Source organism: Augochlora pura, chromosome 10 (genome assembly GCF_028453695.1).
Source record: "Augochlora pura isolate Apur16 chromosome 10, APUR_v2.2.1, whole genome shotgun sequence".
In the NCBI taxonomy this organism is placed as follows: domain Eukaryota; kingdom Metazoa; phylum Arthropoda; class Insecta; order Hymenoptera; family Halictidae; genus Augochlora; species Augochlora pura.
This window is the reverse complement of record NC_135781.1, coordinates 15523374-15543134: the sequence shown is the minus strand read 5'-3', so window position 1 is coordinate 15543134 and position 19761 is coordinate 15523374. Positions and strand designations below refer to the sequence as shown.

General features: G+C 40.5%; 1 protein-coding gene across 6 annotated transcripts in view; it reads left to right on the top strand.

Annotated features, from left to right (window-relative positions):
- Nucleotides 1-19761, top strand: part of LOC144475568 (protein Fe65 homolog) — a 290011-nt gene that overhangs the window by 86470 nt on the left and 183780 nt on the right. For all 6 annotated transcript variants that reach the window (XM_078191582.1, XM_078191587.1, XM_078191583.1 and 3 more), the window contains one exon: nt 200-552. In XM_078191582.1, coding sequence (XP_078047708.1) covers nt 261-552 — 292 coding nt within the window. In that variant the 5' untranslated portion in view covers nt 200-260. The remainder of the gene's footprint in view (nt 1-199; nt 553-19761) is intronic.

The following is a 19761-nucleotide window of genomic DNA, read 5'->3' as shown; positions in this document are numbered from 1 at the left end:
ACTTACGTTTTTCGAGTGACGCCGTCTGTGTCGCAAAATGCGCCACATTGTGAGGAGAGAGCTCGGATCACCGTCGAAAGAGACGACGAAGCTCTTCGACGATTTGAAACGATTAAACGCCTCTTCGTAATTCGATTCCGACGGAGCGAGTAATCCTACAGCTTCGATTAATCCCTCGTCTCCGGATCTGTTTACGCAGGTAGTCGACATCGAGGCGTTGCCAAGGTCACGAGGGAGGAGCTGAGGTCATCGCAGCACCTATGTTGTGCGGTGAACTTCTGAACGGTGGCTTCGTCAGTACCGGAGCGGTACCGGTGGTTCCCTACGGTCTCTTAGGATTCTGGCTGCCCGGCTGCCTACGTGCTACCAGTCCTACCTCCCTCAACTCGTCTTACCTGACCCTGTTGGCCGAGCTTCTGGCCACGGGCCACCCGGCGGTACGAAACGAACTAATGGACCTCACCAAGAAGACCGAGCAGGCTGGCACCGACGGCGCGGTCGACCTTGCCCTCGACCTGTACGCCGACGACATCGACGAGAGCGTCTTCCTAGGTAAGTACATACTCGCTTCTCGCTTCTCCTCACCGCTCGTCCAAGGATATTCTTTGTTAGCAGTCGCATTGTCGTAGACGACCCGCCTAACGTGGGTATGGACTCTATTTTTAAATGTCTAATCCGGATACAGCGCGGACAATGTGGTGTGCTCCTTGACCCTTAATTATGCTTTGAAATTGCAGTGGATGATACTAAACCGAGTTAGCTTATGCTAATTTCTACATTCGTAGGCGCATTCCAATGAATTGGAAGGGATAGTGCGGGTTTAGTTAGGGAAGTGTAGGACCGTAATAATAATCTCTAAGGTTGGCAGACCAAACAAGAATAAAACTACAATCTTGTTGACAGAAAGCAGTATTATCGTGTTGCAAACGCAGGTGCAACATGTGTAATCGTTTAAGTTTTCAAGGGGTAGTCGCTACAAACACGACAATAATAACGAGAAGATTTCTGTTGATAATAATGATCTTATTATAATAATTATTATTATTTGTATAGAGTAAATCAAAAGATAGTAAGAGTACAGTATAAAAGCAGAATACAACTTGTCGGAATTGCTATTAAACCAAGTTTACAATAAATTTGTGAATTGTAAATTGGTGTCCTATATAAGATCTACTATTACACCAATGATTAGTTCAAATTAACTGTGCGTAATACTTGCAGATACGCGCATAATTTTGATACATCTGCACTCGTATAATAATCATTGAATATATTTTAATTTTTTATTTAAAATAAAACTGTAACTAATGGGAGATCCCTTAAAGTCTACACGTTTCTGATTAAACACACGGCCATAAATTAACTTTTACCGGCCTCCAATACTAATCAAGACAGCTGAAAATATAGCCTGAGCGGCCTTCTAAAAAATAGTGGCTTTCAACTGGCTGCCAGTCATAAATCTCGCTACGTAAATTTTGTTTACAATGGATTCGTGTAGTAACAATTGTTATGAAACAACTTTTATTTGTTCCTATACATCCGTTTTGTAGCCGCTTATAGATTTATATGCATATACATATATCCCTGTTCCCCTATCGTCACTTTACCAGGATTCGTTCCATGTCAAATAAAAACAGAACTCGCTTGATCCAAATATTCGGTATTCTTCCGGTTAATATAGACTTCCGAATCGCAGCGTGACACGTCACAAATAAACATACGGCAGAATAAATTAAACAAGTTGAGCATTCGATTACGATTACGTGAATCGGCAAACACGTCGCATCGTGCTTGCACAGTTTGCGCAATCATCTAAACGACACCTGTCACGATTGGAACGATCGCGCGGATATCACCATTTGCAAACATACTCGACTCTCTATCTGTCCAGTTTACAGATATATCAAGCAAACTATACAAATTATTTTTCCATTACTCGACCGCATCGAATTACGAGTAGATAACTGCCGACAACGGAACAATCTCGGCAAACTGCAGTCGACGAGTATACGAATGCATCAACACCGTATCCGACTCATCGGTGAAGTCTATTTACCGGGGACAAGTCTTCGCGTAATTAACTCTTTCGGGTCAAGGAGATCCGTCTTCTTCATTAACGTTTAGCTGCATGCATTTTAATCGTGCACTTTGAATATCGAGACACGGATACTTGGGACACGGTGCGGCGTATCGATCTCGGGAGCAACGCTGATTCTCTTTGTAATACTTTTCAACGAGAACACTACCACTCGTTTCGGGTTTGAATATCGTATCGTATCTGGTGCTCGTTCGGATTGGCAACGATACAGCCACGGCAACACTAAACCCACGAGTAATAAAATCGACTAATGCGTGTTGCTCTATAAGGATCGGAAGCCGAATTTATTTAGACATTGCACCATTTATATTATTTTACTTATTCGGCGATTCCAGCGGGAATAATTGCTTGTTACAGAAAACAGAGAAGTGACACTTTAAAAGAATAAATGGACTTAGATTAGAAGCCTGGAAGATTAGACTAGGGCTAAGACGGTTAAAACGTTTAGCTAAATCACGAACTGCAGTGATAGTGTAGAATCGAATTGAACTATTATAAGCCTAATATGTTGTATAAAAGGTAACGGATTATAATTAAGCGATTTAAAGGTTATAAAGAATGTTGGAACTAACGAATTCATTGAATCTATTTCCTATGTAATTTGATCTTTAGGTTTCTCTTAGAACACTCCTGAAAATCTGTCAGAAATTTTTAGTGTATAGAAATGTCACCTTTTTATAATGTTAGAGAATATTCTACTTACTTTTATAAACATCATTCAGTTCACAGAATAGAATAAAATGTTTTCTAAAAGAAGCTATTCGCGACAATTGTTTAACTGTTTACGCCGCAACTGCCACACAGATAAAAATGTGATCATTTTTTCGAATACCGACCATAGGGACAACAATACGTCCTCGAAACAATGGCTGAAATAAACATACGAGAAAAATCATTTTTAGCGTTTCTGAACACGTTTTCAGTATTTCGGATCACCATACGGCATACAATGGTTCGTTTGGAGAATTCAGTGACAAGTTGTTATAGCTTTTGAACCATTGGAGATATTTCAATGAAATTTTCACTAAAAATAATTAGAAAGCCGTAATTTTGAATTACTAATAATTAAACTTTTTTTCATATTTATATTTCGTGCGTGAAATGTTTTACGGAATACACGCGCCCGAACGCGCAAATGAAGCGTAACGCAGTCGTATTTAAACAATTAGAACTGCTAAATTTGTTTTTATAGGAACATTGTATTTTAACAGTTATTGAAAACACGCTATTTTACCAAAACACGGAGATTGTTACAGTTCACAAATTATTTTCTATCAAATGTAGGGAATTTATTCGAATTGTCACGCATCAATTAATGTTACTATTTTTATTATTGTCAGTAATGATTAAAAATCATATGATTGTTTATTAGGAAGGTATGATTTTTATAACATACAAATGCTCGTAGTAACTAGAGTATTTATTCAATTTTATCAATATCTTTGAAATGAAATTGAATACTTATCAATATGGAAAAGTAATTTTTTCGTTAAATGTCACGAAATTTTTGAAATCGGGCGGCTGTGTCACTTCGTGGCCGACGTCTCGGACGGGGCTCCGTGGTGTCGCGTGGGCCAGCTGTCGCCTAATGGGTTTATTTCGAAACGGGGCATTCCGTAGCGATGCGAGTCGCCGTATTTCGCGTTAATGGGTAATACGGTGTTGTGACGACATCGTGAAAGTAGCCGGCCCGCGTTGGCAACGGTGAGTGGCACGGGCATCGCGATTACGTTCACGGGCGAATATGCTCGCCCCGGAGAACACTGGAAATCCGCAGTGTTCTTCGGGCATAGCCGGTTTTGGCACGATTTGTGGACGAGCAAACAACGGCCGCACGCTTGACAAATTCCAGCATCGGAGAGTCGCATATTAAACCGCGCCAAGAAGAAAGAATTCGCTCGCTCGTAAAGTGTACAGCCTACGACATCCTGACGTCCATTCGAATCGGCGCGGCGGTCCGTGGATGGCCCGCGTCTCGAGTAGTCCCTTTCATAGTCGAAGCAAAATCTATAGAGTGACGCGGCCGCTTCCATCATTCTCGCGATAAAACGGACTTCGCGGTACTCTCCGGGCAACCCTAAACGATCTTCTTTTCGGCGATCGAGCATTCAACCCTGCGCGCCGAAACCTGGCCGACATCCAAACTCTTTCTTCTTTTCCGGCTGTCTCCCCTCTAATTCTTTCCTTTCCTCTGGTCTTCCGGAGTCGCGAGAAAACTCGGCCTCTCCACTAAATAATGGGAGACCGTTAACAATCTTTGCAGCTGTTTATCAAGATTTAGACCCCCGACCGGTCGTTACCCGAACGTGCCGCGCCCCCGCCGTCGCCGTCGCCGTCCTCGCTCCTCGCGTTCTCTATTTCCCGGCCGGTGGCGACGGAAATTTAAGAGTGTCCTATATTAAAAGGAAGCTTCCTGGCCCAGACAGACCGTGATTCTTGTCGGTGCTTCCGCTTCATTACGACTGTCGCCGCTCCGCGACTTTTAATTCCTTCGATCCGTTTCCGTGGCCCTGCTGAACTTTCCTCGAACTCTTTTTAGAGACATTGGCATTTGACGCTTTTTGTGGCCACCGCGAAAGGTCATCCTTGTTCTCAGAAGTTGGATGTTGTTTCTTGAATCGTGAAGAATGCTAACTGTGACCACAGGCTTCCGTGGAATCTGGATTCTAAAGTGCGCATGACCAAACGTGCTCAGGAATTAGCATTCGAATAGCTTTTTGGGAAAATGGAGACAAATCTTTCGAAATTCGGTTATTAAACTGATAATTCAGACGATGCAGAGTGATAAAAACTTAATTTTGATAACTTTCTAAGCGTGTTATGATATTTTAAGAAGTGAATAATGACACACCAATATCGAGTAAGTGTGTAATTTAAAATAATTTATGGTGTTCAAGTTTTAACGTAGATTTTAAGTTTTTAAACGCCGCTTTAACTATAAGTACAGCAGAAGTTCATGTTTATTCGAGGCTGTAATATTGCTGATCTTATGAATTTTTAAATGGAATTTTCCCGTCGGCGCTTTACAGAATAAATCACTGTATTCCTTTGACCGTAATGAATTTATCACCTGCGCTTTGCTCGACTAAATGGATTATCTCCACCTACCTACCAACGGGACTTGCTCATTGAAGATATCAAGATTTACGGTCTGTTCTTTGAAAGAAGAGACCTGATATATATCGGCACTCGCAATGGATGTGCACCCTACTTCTCTAGCCCACATATTGTGACCCAAGAATGATTAGAACGAGGTGAAGTGTTATCGTGATCGTCGATGTATCTTGGGTGTTCTTTCGGGTAACAAAGTGCAGTTTAATTGTGATATGTAACAAAAAAAACTGGATCGACAATAGCTAAATTACTCTGCATCGTTTTCCGACGATTAATTAAAGCATTACCTGAATCTCGTTAGAATTTTATTGGCTGGAAGGATACACATTTGATATGTCTAAGGGGGGACGCACTATAAAAATAGAAAAAGTGGGCTAACAACATAAATCAAGAGTTTTATACATTTATTCAATGGCTTTTGCTAAATTTAAAATATTGATTTGTTTCTCCAATACTGGATGCTGGATTTCAGCTTCGAAATATTTTTGTTCTCCGATTCCCGATTATGCGTATGATATAATCACAACAAGTAATAGGCAATCAATTAATTTTTAGTGTTTTCTTCATTTAATAGATTTCTGCGAATCCAGTTTGTTTTTCCGCAAATCTTAATACATTTGACCAATACGATTGACAGTGTACTATCTTATCCAGAACGATTTATTTCACTGAATAATGATCTGCATTCGTTAATCATTTTGACGTAAAATTACACACCCGTCTATTACATGTTTAATTTTATTAGATAAATAATTAACTGAATTGGAAGAAAAAATTTTGAATGTATAATATAATGGCAAAGTAGTACTCAATTACCTTACGTAACCCGTAGGCGTTTAGGCGTTTGCTCTATGAGCAACAAGTCTAGAGCAGTAAACAAAATGCTCGTCTTCTATAGTAGGATTTATGCCAGTGAGCTAGGCTTCACGCTGATAACTTGTCCAGCCAGAGTCTCTAAACCCATTAAGCTTCCCCGAGGAATGCCGACTGCTTTTCCTTATCCTTATCCCATTCTTTTCCGAGCATGGCATAGCACAGTTCCGCGTTCCTTTGGTTTCCCTTCCGTTTCGAACTTCGCCAGGATCTTAATAAATCGTTTCGTGACTCTATCCTATTTCGTGGCGGCCACTGCACCGCGCCGAGGAAAAATGGAGTATCGTCGTGAATCCTTCGAGATCCCTTAGAAATTGTCGGACACCGGTCTCCGTCGAGCGGGACACTTTTAATCCAAGGAAAATTTACCCTTATCGTTGCACCATCGGTGTAATGGCCGGCGATTACGGCAATTTTTCCAGCGATTGGAAGTGGAAGAACGATTTCGCAAATCGATTTTAGTTCCTGTTCAGGGGTTCTCGGAAGAGGAAGATTACCATTGGACGAAGTTGAAACAACCGAACTCGGTCGGCTAATTTTACGAACGCTTAATAAACAATTATATGCGATGGGGTTCGGGCGGATCCGTCGCACAAGCTTTCCAAATTAATTAGCTAACTGCATTGATCTTTTTCGTCCTGTAAGTGTACTCTATTTCTATCCTTAATCGATAAGATGGCTAATATGTATTTAGGTCGAATACGATGTTCGGTATAAGTGAAATTTATATAGTTTCCACTTCGCTGTTTATATCACGATCAAAATGACAGGTTACTAATTTTTTTTATTACGATTATTCAGTTTCGAAAGATATATTTGTGAGTTCTTTGTTCAATATGTGTCTATCTTGCGGCAAATATTACAATAAAATTCGTTAAAAATTAGAATAAATTATATTATAATTTTAAAAAGTAAATTGAAAGTTTTAAAAGTAATATTATAATTATATTATAATGTTACTACGCAGCATGGATATGTATATATAATTACAAATAAATATGTATCGTAGCTTCAATCTGAATTTAAGGCATAGAAATAGTTTATACGAATATATTTATGTTTTATTTCTACAGCACTCTAGTGTACGAATTCCTGCGTGACTGTTATAAAGTTCCAGATTAGTTATTATAGAAATCAATTATTGAAATTATGAAGCTTCTCCCGTAACCAATTACTGGACGCATCTATCTACAGTCTCATTTTTTAATAAATCATGCGAACGGAAGCAGAATATGATATTCTCAAAAATCAGTACAAACTAGTCATTGTCAGATTTCAATTATTATATCGTTAAAATAATCGTCGCTACAGTAGATTACAATAATTCGCCTAAAAAAGCGATGAAAAATTAAGTAATTTCCAGAATCGTGACTCATGATTATTTAAAAATCGCTTCAAAGGTACAATAGTATTAAAGACGACTTATGAAAATCAAGGTTAAAAAAGAAATGATCGAGGAATTAATATATTCCGTAAAAGTTGTTAGTAATATTGTCGATCACGTTTCGTTACTAATATTTCATGATGGAAAAATAATTAGATTTTCAGTTGCAATTCCCGAGTTTTGTCCATTCGGCGAAACAGTCTGCGTCCGGTGCAACAGCCCGCGTGAAAAATTCATCGACGCGTTGCGCCGTTATCCATCTCGTGCACGTGGCGTTTGATCGAGCGTCAGCATAAGATGCAAGTTTCCGGTTAATTTTCGAGAAGTATCCAGGGAAATTTTGCCCCTGTTCGTAAACGGCACGGCGAGCCACGAGGATACCGTGACGGCGCGACGTCGCATAATTCACGAGCCCTAAGATCGTGGCCCATTATGGCGGCTGATCGAAGGCAGCGCGCTGCGTCCTACGGCCCTAATTGGAATATTATTCCCATCCGTCTTATTCGACGGAATAATGCATCGCCGGATAGCGGAGGCTCAAAGCTGAAAGTGGATTTTCGCGGGCCGTGCTGCAGAGCCACTCGTCCTCTCGGTGCAAAGTGGATGCGAGTTTGATGACAGCACTTGGCGCGCCGCTGCCACCGCCGCCGCTGTCGCCGTACCGTCGGCGACGACGGCGACGGCGACGACGTCGCGCGTCGTCTGAAACTTCGTGAAATTGAATCGAACTTGGAGAGGCGGCCGAGCTACTTTTATCGGTCATTGTGCTCCGCCTTCTCCTCGGCCGAGGTCTGTCGACCAAAGTGGCAAGAAAAGGTGGCCGCCGATGCCCGGCTAAAAATAATTTTCGCTCCAAGTCCATCCCACGATATTACGTTTATTCGGCACAAAATTGTCAAACGGTTACTAAGGAACGTCGAACTCGCAAGAAACGCCAGGTCCTAATTGATGTGGCGTTCTTTACGATCACCGCTTGCAAAATAATCAAATCAACATTCATTTTGATTCTTACCTTCTTCTTTATCAAAAATATTTCCACTTAAGTGTCGTAAGCAATTAGCTGTTTTCGTCGAGTACAGTCGTCGAAATTTGTACAGGAATACTAATATTATTTATTTAAATTATTAATACCAACAAAAATGATTAATAAATTAGTATTACAAGAAATATTATTGACTCAGTATTCTGATAGTAAAATTGAAAGTCGGTTGAATATTAAAGGGAATAATGAGAAATAACGAAACAACAAACAAAAAAATTCCTTTATTTTTTTAAAATGGTATAGAATAATAAAACACATAGCTATACAGCGAAATTTGCTCAGGGACGGTCGATTAAAATGTTATAAAAAAAATATTTTTAAATATTTATTACTTATAAATAGTCATGAATATTGTTTATTACTTTTACGAACTTTTTATGAACTTTGCCATGTTACAAGTGGCAAACTTTTTTACGACAACCACTCGTTCGTTTCTTTTGCATTGCGCACAGCATTATTATGTTAAAAAACTATACTTTCAACACGATTGTAGACAACGAATAGAATTAAATTATCTTCTAACAAGTTTATATATTTATCTATATCCATCCTAATGGAATTTTAACACACTAGTGTTTTTGCAGGGCAACTAGACGCAGCCCATATTATTGAACTTCCTCCCCCGAAAGTTCTGTTCACGATTACTGTCGTTCTTTGTGCGTAGATTATGCTAATATTATTTAACCTCTTGCTACTCCCGCTAATAGTTTATATTATTCTAATGCAACAGAAGAGGATTCCTAATTGTAAATGATTTTTTCATTTATAAGAATGAAAATATTATTTGCACGAAATTTCTTATTCGTTAAGTTATTTATTTATTTCTTATTATCCTTTTAAGTATTCAACCAACTTTTAGTTTTATTATCAGAATACTTAGCTTTTTTTATTAAAGATAATTTATTTATTTACTATATTTGCCAATGATCTATTTATATTCTGAATTTTTATTACTATTTATTTGTTCTATATTCTTTTTATGCGCCCGCAAAATGCGGTGTATTTGTGCCTACCCCCGAGTATTTCTGTAAGTCCGGGGGAATACGATTTGATAATCAATTAATTTAGTATTTCTATCAAATTTCTACTATTAGAAATTTTAACTCTCCAGTCTCAGTTTAATCAACGAAATCACTTTGATTTGGTTAGAATTTTTATTAAATAAGTGAAACACAAAACTGGGAGACATTGGAATAGTCTAAACATATTTTACACTATTTTAGACTGACCAAAATTATTACAAGGAAAAATTAGCACATTTATAACGCTTGCAAAAAGATAGCTCATTTATTATTTTATATCAAAAACTGTAGTTAACGTCGAACAAAAAAGACGGTAGCTACTGCCGCTAATTATAAATATAATAATTAGACGGAAAGGAAAACAAATACATCAGATAGAAATTCTTGTCTAACCATTTCTTTATAAAGTTATTTTATTACAGCACTAAACAGAGCCACACACGTAGTTAAATAAAAAAATAGTTCTATCAAAGGGGAAGAATGAATGCCACATAATTTCGCAGGGATCTGAAACCAAAGGTGTTCATCATAAAATACCGTACGGTCTATTAGTTTGCTCCATTGGCTTCACTTCCTAGGAGACCCAGGACGAAACGATCTCCATCCTTTCCCTCTTCTTTCATTCATATATTACAGCCGTCACAATCAGGATAACTCGATTTAGCTAACGAGTCCGGGAAAACCAGCGTAACGGCCGTTTATTACTGGATGTCAGCCGGTGTCAGGATTGATAATGTCAGTGATAATTCACGGCAAGGAAAATCTCATTGAGGCCAGGCCGCGTGCGCGTCGAATTTTTCAATTAAAACGGTCCAATACGAAACGGAACGCCGAGAAGATTGAATCGAAGCCGCGGGATTGTTAGCCTTATCGGTCACCGGTTCGACTCCACGCAGCCTGAATATGGTCTGGCGCATTCGAGCCAGAGGTCGTATTCAGTTCGACGATAAAAGTTCACGACGACGCGAGGAACATATTTCTTGATTATCTTCGAGACTCGAAATTAAATGGTAAATACGACGGGTGCCGGGCGACGAAGGCAAAAACAGGTGACCGTGCGGGGGGGACGAGACGGAAACGGAGGGGGAAGATTGAATCGATGTTTTCAGTACATATTGAAAATTACTCGGTAAATTAACTCGTTTGACAGAGGCGTGCGGGGCCGGTTGCACGACAGATTGTTCTCTTTGTATCGATCGAATAAACGTTTCCATCTATCTGTCTGTGTTTCCCTCTCGCCTCGTTTCGCGTCCGAGGGGAAACTATCGAATGTATATATACTTCGACATGGTGAAAAAAGAAGAACAGAAACGAAGAAAAAAGAACGGTAGGAAAATGAAACAGTTGACGACGCACTGGAGGCCAATCACAGCCAGCAAACAGTGACTTTAAAATTAAAAACTCCTAGAATCGTGAGATTCTTCAGCGAGTTCCTAGTAGTCCAATTATTATTTGTCTATCGCAAAGCGTATTAATGCACGGTTGTTGCTCTATTCTATTTTTCTTGTACATGTTATGTTGATATTTATGATGCGACGATATTTATTCCATTTAAAATATCTAAATCGCATCGTTCGATCAAGGAGAGAGATACATGATAAATATTTCATCCATTACCTAATAAACGTCAATGTTATTTATTTCTTCTTACATTGTTTCGTTCTGTCAGAGAAAGATATAATATAATTATTAATTAATCAATACGAACGTAGCAGTTATGAAAGCAATCACGGTGCTCTGAGTTGAAAAGCACGCTTCGATCTTTCTCTATTTTCTATTTTCGCATTCGAATGTAATTTAATTGTAAATAACCAATCACAGAATTTAATTGAGAAGTTTCCCGATACATTTTATGAAATGTAATAAAAGTACAGTACGTTAATTAATGACATCAGAACCGGAGGATTCATCGATGCGTATCTCTCACCATTCTTATATCCAGAGCTACTGGAGCGTCCGTCAAATAAATCGCACGTGAAACGGTATTTTCCAGTAATGTTTGCAGAAAAAGTAGTAAACTCCATGACCCGAGCCTGCATTTTCCACTGCAAACAGCGAAGACGTGTAAACTCCAATAAATGAAACGTTCCGCTCGCCAGAATTTCCACTTAGCCGGTTGACAACGGATTAATAAACATATTCATCGGCGGATTAAAGAATCGCGATAAAGTGTCGAGCCGGTGAGAATGGTGAAATCGGAGAAGAACGCGGAATTGGGGTCCGCAATGGGGATTGAGAGTGAGTTCGCGAATGGGGTTGTGGGTTTTACTACAGAAGACCGATCAAAGGGACAACGAAATAAGCCACGTACCGCTCGGGCTGACGCGGCGGAAAAATAGAAGACGAGGCCGACCTCTTGCTCGGCGGCGGGCTAATAAAACTGATTTGCCGCGGGTGCCGCGGCCGCCGCAGATGAAAGAAAAATAAACGCGTTCGCTTGGATTAATTCCTGCCTTTCGGTCCATCGCGCGGCGGGCTGGGAAAATTTCGTTTAAGGTTCCGCGGGTTCGTGGAGTGTCCGCCGTGTGCGCCGTGTGCGCCGTGCACGCGGAACGAGGAACGAGGAAACGGGAGCCACGAAAGGCCGAGCTCTTGGCCAGGGAGCGAACGAAAAAATTGATTTATTCCGCGCGAAAGTGTCGAGACACGAGGGCGCATTGTTCGTCTTTTCCCGAGCCGAATAAATGCTCCAATCTGTCGCGGATTTCTCTCTCCGTTGCTCTTCGGAGCCGGCGAAAATATCGGAATACGTGTGCAGCACGGTCGCGTCGGCGACGTGGTAGGGGAGCGAAAAAAGGGATGAAGAAGGGACGGCGAGCGTGAGACTGACGGTAGAATGCAGAGGAGAAAGAAAGAAGGTGGAGGGAAATGATGAGGGAGGCAAAGGGACCCGGTGGAACTCGACAATGGAGAAGGGTTCCTAGGAAAAGAGGGCCGATGTTGGCGGAGACTGGATGAGGCGAGACAGAAAAGCGAAACGGGAACAATGGCCGCGGTATTATTTTCTGTTTGCTGCGTCAGACCAACCACCCACCCTTCAGTTAGTCGGTGTTCGTCCACCCCCGTCTGCTTGCTTCTCTTGGCTCCCTAACCCATCCCTCGCCCTGCCCTCCTGTCTCTCTCTCGCGTTCGCTCCTTCTAGTCGTTGCAACGCTATTCTGACCGAGGAACCAAGATTACGGGCTCGATATTTGCCAAATAAACGAATAAGTTCCTCTGGCCCGGCGTCCGTCGGCACTGTTTCATTTGCCGACCGAATAAATCGGCTGATGTTTAATTTACCCCGGCGCCGGGCTCGATCCCGGGGCAAGAAGAGTCCGCTTCGTTATCGAATTGCCTCGATCGTGTTGCGGCTGTTTCCGCTTAATTGAAGGAAATATTTGCCTCGCCTCTGCACCCCGGACCAATATTTTGGTCTGCTTCTCAAGAACGACACGCTCCTCCGGTGGAAGTAACGTCGATTTTAATCAGGCGTCAATCGTGCCTGTTCTCGCAAAATATTTTACCGGGGTCATTTCCTACCGTTGCCGATTACGCGCGACGCTTAATTAAACTTCTGTTTGAATGCAACGCAGCTATGTATTTATAACACCGAATTCGGGTTTTCGATTACCAGGCCGGAGTCATAAATTTATTCGAGGACAGAGCGCATTGGTGACCTAGAGTCTAGACACTGGACATCAACCAAAGCATTCGGTTCTCATGCAGACTCTAAGACCCGAACAGGTTTCATCTGTTCCATCGTTTCCAAATACCATCCTCCGTCTACCCCGATTCTCTCCTTAAGAGTTTCCTCTCGCATCTCCACCATCCAAATCACGCGTCGATTTGTGCCATTAAAAGCAGAGATGACGAAAATCAAAGAAATTAATTTTATGGAGGTTGAAGGATAAATTAGAAGTTTTGTAAAATTCAATAATATATGAATTTGTTACAACCCTTTTATGTGAAAGCTGTAACTGAAAATAACATAAAATCAAATAAGAATGTAGAATGAAATGTGACTTAATAATATTGTATCTGCCTAGCACTTTTGTGTTAAACGGCTCATTTAAATCCTTGGTTTACCAGTAATATTGCATATATCATTCTTTGATCATCGGTCAAACAGTTTAGATATTTCTCTGCGATCTCTACATCAATTCAGACTGTTCAAATAGTGCATATGCATAATCACCAAGAGTGGTTCATCATATACGTTCAGTATAAAATCATTCACTCACCACCATCAAACTAAATCGTCGACAAATTAATCAAAAGGCTCTCCAACACCGTCCTATCCGTCCACGCACATACAACTTGTCTGCGCAAATATCATCCCTTGCTCCTTGTTTCTCGGCAAGGGCTACTACCGGGACAGCTCTCGGTCATATTTTTCCGAGGCCCATCCATTCGACCGAGATCGCGGATAACGGTCGCGACGTTTGCTAAATAAACGAGCGATGAATCCCCCTCGTGCCGCGGGCACTGGCCTAACCGGCCTAACCCGGCAAAATGAGTCAACGCATAAACTACTCAATTCAATCGGCAAACTCGACTCGAATTGTGTGCACGGTGAAATTAGTCCCGCCTAGTCGTCGGGGATCTTTCCCGATCTTTTACCTGTAATTAGATAACCCACGGTGGTTCGGTATTTCGTCGAAACAGCAGGATCGTTCGGGCATTGTTCGCCGAAACAATGATGCAAATTAAAATAACGGTTCGACGACCAATAATTAAAATGTTTCCGTTGATCGTGGATCCCTGCCGATAGTTCCGAAGCAGCCGAGTAATTGCACAGTTTCCGTTCATTTCGTTCACGTTCGAGATTTATTTCTTCTTTCTCTCGGGTGCCCCATCTCGTTTCGCTCACCGAGATCCGACGGAGGAGCCGGCTTTTGTCGTTAATCATTTCCGTGCTCCTCGTCAGACCGTCTGGTCTCTCCTGGAAACGAAACTGTTCTCGCAATTAAGCGCATTCAAAGGAAAGACCCCCCGCTTCCTGCGGAGGTCTCTGGTACACGTGCTTCCGGCATTGCTCGTTTCGCGGCTAATTCTTCCCCCTTTTGCCCTTCGCTATCGCCGATGAGTCGAAGTAGGCCGACGCCTTTCCGCGCCTCGTGCCTCCACTTTGACATCGATATTTGCAGACTAATTCCTAAACGTGCTCGTAAACGCCGCTGCTTTCCAGCTTGCCTCTGTATTTTCGATGTAGATATTTTTAAACTTCTGCGGTTCTAACTTTTTTATAGGACTATGGAAAATTTATAGAAGCCGGAATCAGTAAATGTTAATTTCTACATGTCAGGTAATGACCAATTCGCAACTAAAAAGAAGAATAAAATTATTCTGATGGGAGTATATAATACTTGAAAATTTGTGTTGGATAACCTCCATTATTATCTAGAGAGGACTAAAATGAAATTAGATTAAAAAGCAAAAAAAAAACTGTACGTGATCCAAAAGTTCCAATTAATTTGTAAAAGATTAAAGAACGTCGAGGAGCAAATAATTCAGTCGCCATCGATTTTAACAAATATTTGTAATTATTTCATTCATTACGTTCGTTCTCCAGAAATTTTTTACTCGGTGATTTTCCATCGCTGTCTTTTTAATTGTTCGTCATTTTCAGAACTGTGTAATACAGACCATTATTTGAAATGCAGGGAAGGTGGTAATTACTAAGTGCGAGGTCAGCTGCAGGGTGTATGGTGTAGGGCAGGTCTGTAGGGTGGTGATTAAAAATTTTGTAGCAAAATTACTGCAACTCATGAGTTATTATCAAATAATTTTTTGCTGCGAGTAATAGAAATGTTTGACGTTTGCTGCAGAAAGATCTCCCTGACATAAAAGTATGAAATGTGCAATTGCAATATTTATTATAACTGACACACGCGTTAATGGTTGATCATAGACGAGTCGCTCATCAATGTGTTTCAAAAGCAACACGCGATTCACTGCATATCTAACATCGTGTTGACTATAACTGCAAATGAATCATGAATTAACTAATGAAATACGATGCCGTCAAACTACGTTGAGACTTGCTTGTTCCCATCATAAATATCATACTTTAATTTTTACACTGTTCTTCTAACAGGAAAGAATATGAAATATTTCTGTGAAATATACAAACTGTTGGCACGATTTGAAAACATATTTGTTATGTTACGTTACAGCGTCGGCTATATGGTGCGGCGATTGAGTAACATCACCGTAACGAATAACACCGTAATGCGTTGAAAATGTAGTTAGGGATGGGCTGGCCTTTGAACAATTGCACTGTGTTTAACGATATTTATTTATAATTACTGGATGACAACGTGAATGAGGTGTGGTTACAAGATGATTGGAGGACGGAAAAGACAAATGTAGTGTATGTATAGAAGTGGAGTTTCTACTACTGGAGCAGAGCCCTTACAACTTTACTGCTGGACAGACGATTCCAGAGTGTTGCTTCCTAATTAAAGCGGTGGGTGCAGCTGCTTTCCTATTGGTTCCTTAAAAAAAAACCAATGAATGTAAAAGGGATGGTTGAACTGTCGAGAAAGTAAAAATCCGATTCTACCGCTCTCAAATGGTCAGTGTTCGGACATGAAATTAAGGTTTATGACCACATCTGATAATAATTGCTGAAAGACCGATGGTTTCCGGCAAGCTATCACAAACCAGCCAAACCCCCTCATAATCACAAATTCGTTTATGACCAGCGACACAACAATATCAAACAAAATTGTTTCATACTCCAATCTATTGTATATTCAAAAAATTTAGATTGCACTCGATCAGATACCAGTTCTTTTCACATTTTAGCATCGATTTGTCAAACAATTTCGTGCACTGATTTTTAGACTCCGCAATCATCTACGGTTATTGTGAAATGATTAAACGACTAGAAAATATTTCATGCCATGATTTGAGGAAAAATTCGGAGTAAATTTTCGTTGTGCAAATTCTCATTTGCGAGAATGTCGTGTGTACGAATAGTTCAATATTTAGGTGACCGTGTCTGTGCATTATTCACTATATCAATTTGTGCCGAGTGTCAATAATGACATGGTGACGTTTCATTTCCATCGACGACATAGTCATTCCTACAAATAGAAATATAGATTAATGTAGAGACACGCGGGCTAAATGCATACGAATTATTTGTGTTCTATATTCTCGGCACACTTCGCTCTGGAAGATTCCAGTACTATATAAGTTGCATTTTATGCAAAATGGCCAAGCTATCGCGGCACAATCAGAGGCAAATGACATTACATGCAAAAATTAAGTAGCGAACTAAAACGAGGTTTTTTTCTATACAATGCACCACTTCTGAGATAATGGACTGAATATTCGTCGAGTACACGCATTTCTGAGCGAATACGACTCGGCTAATGTGTCTGGTCGTTACTGTCTGTTTCCACTTATCTTATTCATGAATGCTTGCCTACTAAAGAAACTGTCAATGTGAGTACGAACCACTACGTACAACATATTATATACTTACGTACCAATTTAATTTCGCTTACAATTATCTGTAATAAATTTTACATTATTATTTACAATATTATATGCACTGCAGAATCAATCGTTTGAACTGTCGAATAAATCATTATTGATCCATGATCTGTTTACTCAGATAACAAATAGACTTTGACACACTTTTATCTCCGTGTGAAAATACAAGCCTTAATCTATATACAGCCACTATATTGCCACCTCAAATATCTCCGAAACTATAAGTTTCACAGAAATATTTGCTGAAACAAAATTGCACAGTACGAAGGGGGCCACCCGGTGGTGGTAATAGTTTTTTTGCAGGTGGAGGTACTTCGGACATTTGAAGGTCACCTTCATTTTTTTAAATGGATTGGTCTGTTTTTGCTTCCATATCATGATGAGGATCTTAAAACGAGTTAAACGACCTATTACACAAGGTCTTTGAAAAAAAAAAATTATTGTAGCCTGTGCGTCAATAAGTTCTGACGCTGTAAGACTTACGAGTCAATCAATCGTAAAAAGAATCCAATGTTGCATTGATAGTGATGGTCATCATTTCGAACACCTATTATCAACGTATGTTTGATTTGCTATCAAACCGTAAGTATTATCGCCTTGCTCTACTTTCTATGACCTTCAATGACCTTGTGTAATAGGTCGTTGAACTCGTTTTAAGATCCTCTATCATGATACGGAAGCAAAAACAGACCGATTCATTTAAAAACATGAAGGTGACCTTCAAATGTCCGAAGTACCTCCACCTGCAAAAAAACTATTATCGCCACCGGATGGCCCCCTTCGTACTGTGCAATTTTGTTTCAGCAAATATTTCTCTGAAACTTATAGTTTCGAAGATATTTGAGGTGGCAATAGTTATTTCCCCACCCTGTATACTTATTTATACACACGGATGCACGCATTGTATTATAAAAATTGTTTGCTATAAATACAATTATAACATTCTTTCGATGTAAACTATAATATGTAGAATATATATTGGATTCTCCTATCGCGAGTCTTCCGAACGGATATTTCGGTTGAAGAGTCACTCAATTTAATATTTTAAATAAAGGAATAGATATATTTAGTCTAGTAAAATTACAAAAGATGTTTAACGCTTCGATGCTGGACGCTGACTGCCCTAACGTTCTTCCTTTTTATTCCCACTCCTCGCGATCGCTTCATACATTTGTTTATATTATTGATCGATACTTTACGGCCGCTGCCCCGCTTCGTCGCTCACTCGCTCTCACACATTTAAACACACGCAGTTCACCACATGCATATGACAAGTCAAAATCGACGGAATTCACAAATTCGCTGCAAAAATCCTTTGCACTTGAACACATTATACATAAACTACATATATTTATAAAATCATTTTGCAAAACCGTAATTGTTGATTTCTGGAGATTTTCACCCTGCTTTTAAGGATACTATATTAAGTGTGTTCACAATGTGATTTCAAAATCATAAAAGTTGCTCGAATCAAATACTTCAACAGGTTTTTAAAAAAAAAACTTTCGCCGATCTTTTTCCATTTTCCATATGAAAAGTCACGTGACATCTTTAAAATTCTGAACCAATAAACTAGATGCATTTCTAATGAACAGTATCGTATAAATGATTCAACGCATAAAGTGTGTTCGACGAAAAACCGCATTGTTTGAAAGTCGTCGTGTTAGGGGCACAATTACTTTTGCAGCACCCTAATCTAAGTGGTAGACAAAATATGTTTGGCAAACGACTGCTTCCGCTATTGGACCGTCACCGAAGTTTCCATCGACACCTGCGCCGCTCGTATTATATTTATTCAGCAAAAATAGAGTGCCGGGGCTTGCGAGGCTGAGGGGACTGCGTATCGTGGAGGACGCATCCGGCGTCGGTACCCTATTAATTCCACGAAAGTCATTTCCAATGAAATGGCCGCGGAAGGCGGCTGGAACGGAACGGAACGGAACGGAACGGAATCGGGTCGAGTTTTCGTAGCCGGGTATAGAAACTATGACGCCAGAAATCACCGGTAGGCTTTAAAACGAGGACGGGCATGCAAATTGCACCTCGCGGATAGGTATGTACGGTACATAGGCGTATGTACCCGGCCGAAGAGACTCGTTCCGTGCCAGTTTTGCCGCGGGGCTTTGGATACGCGTCGCAAAAGTCCTGTCTGGGGATCGAAGTGGCGTATAAGGTTTCCCTCAAAACTCACGGTACGTGAATATCAAACGACCGTGACGAGAGATCCGGAAAGAGCCAAGCTACAGTCCCTCGAAGCCGGATTTTCAAAGTGTGAAGTGGAGCCCGCGCGGCCATTCACCGGCTTTCGTCCGCTTCGCTGTTGTCGCTCGGCTTTGCCATCCCCCACCTCCTAACGACTTCCCTCTAATTTTATTTCCCCATCGATTTTTCCCACTAAAAATCCACCTTAATTAACGGGTTTTGTTCCCGGTACCCGCGCAACTTCTACAGGCGCGAAGAAACATCAACATTGCACACGCTTGCGCCGGGATACTGCGCAGATCTTGCCAATTTCTTCCTGTGAAACTGGGATATTGTGGTGGATGTTTAAACAACTGCCTATTAAGCGGAGTATAGCTCATTAACTGGTATACAATTTGCTTAACACTTTCGTATCGGGCTATTTTCCCTTTTTTTCATATAAATCGGGGTATTTTAGCAATGTAACACTTCTTGCAAAACGAGAATTCTCGTTTCTCGACGACAACGTTTTTCTTTTTAAAACGAGAATTCTCGTTTC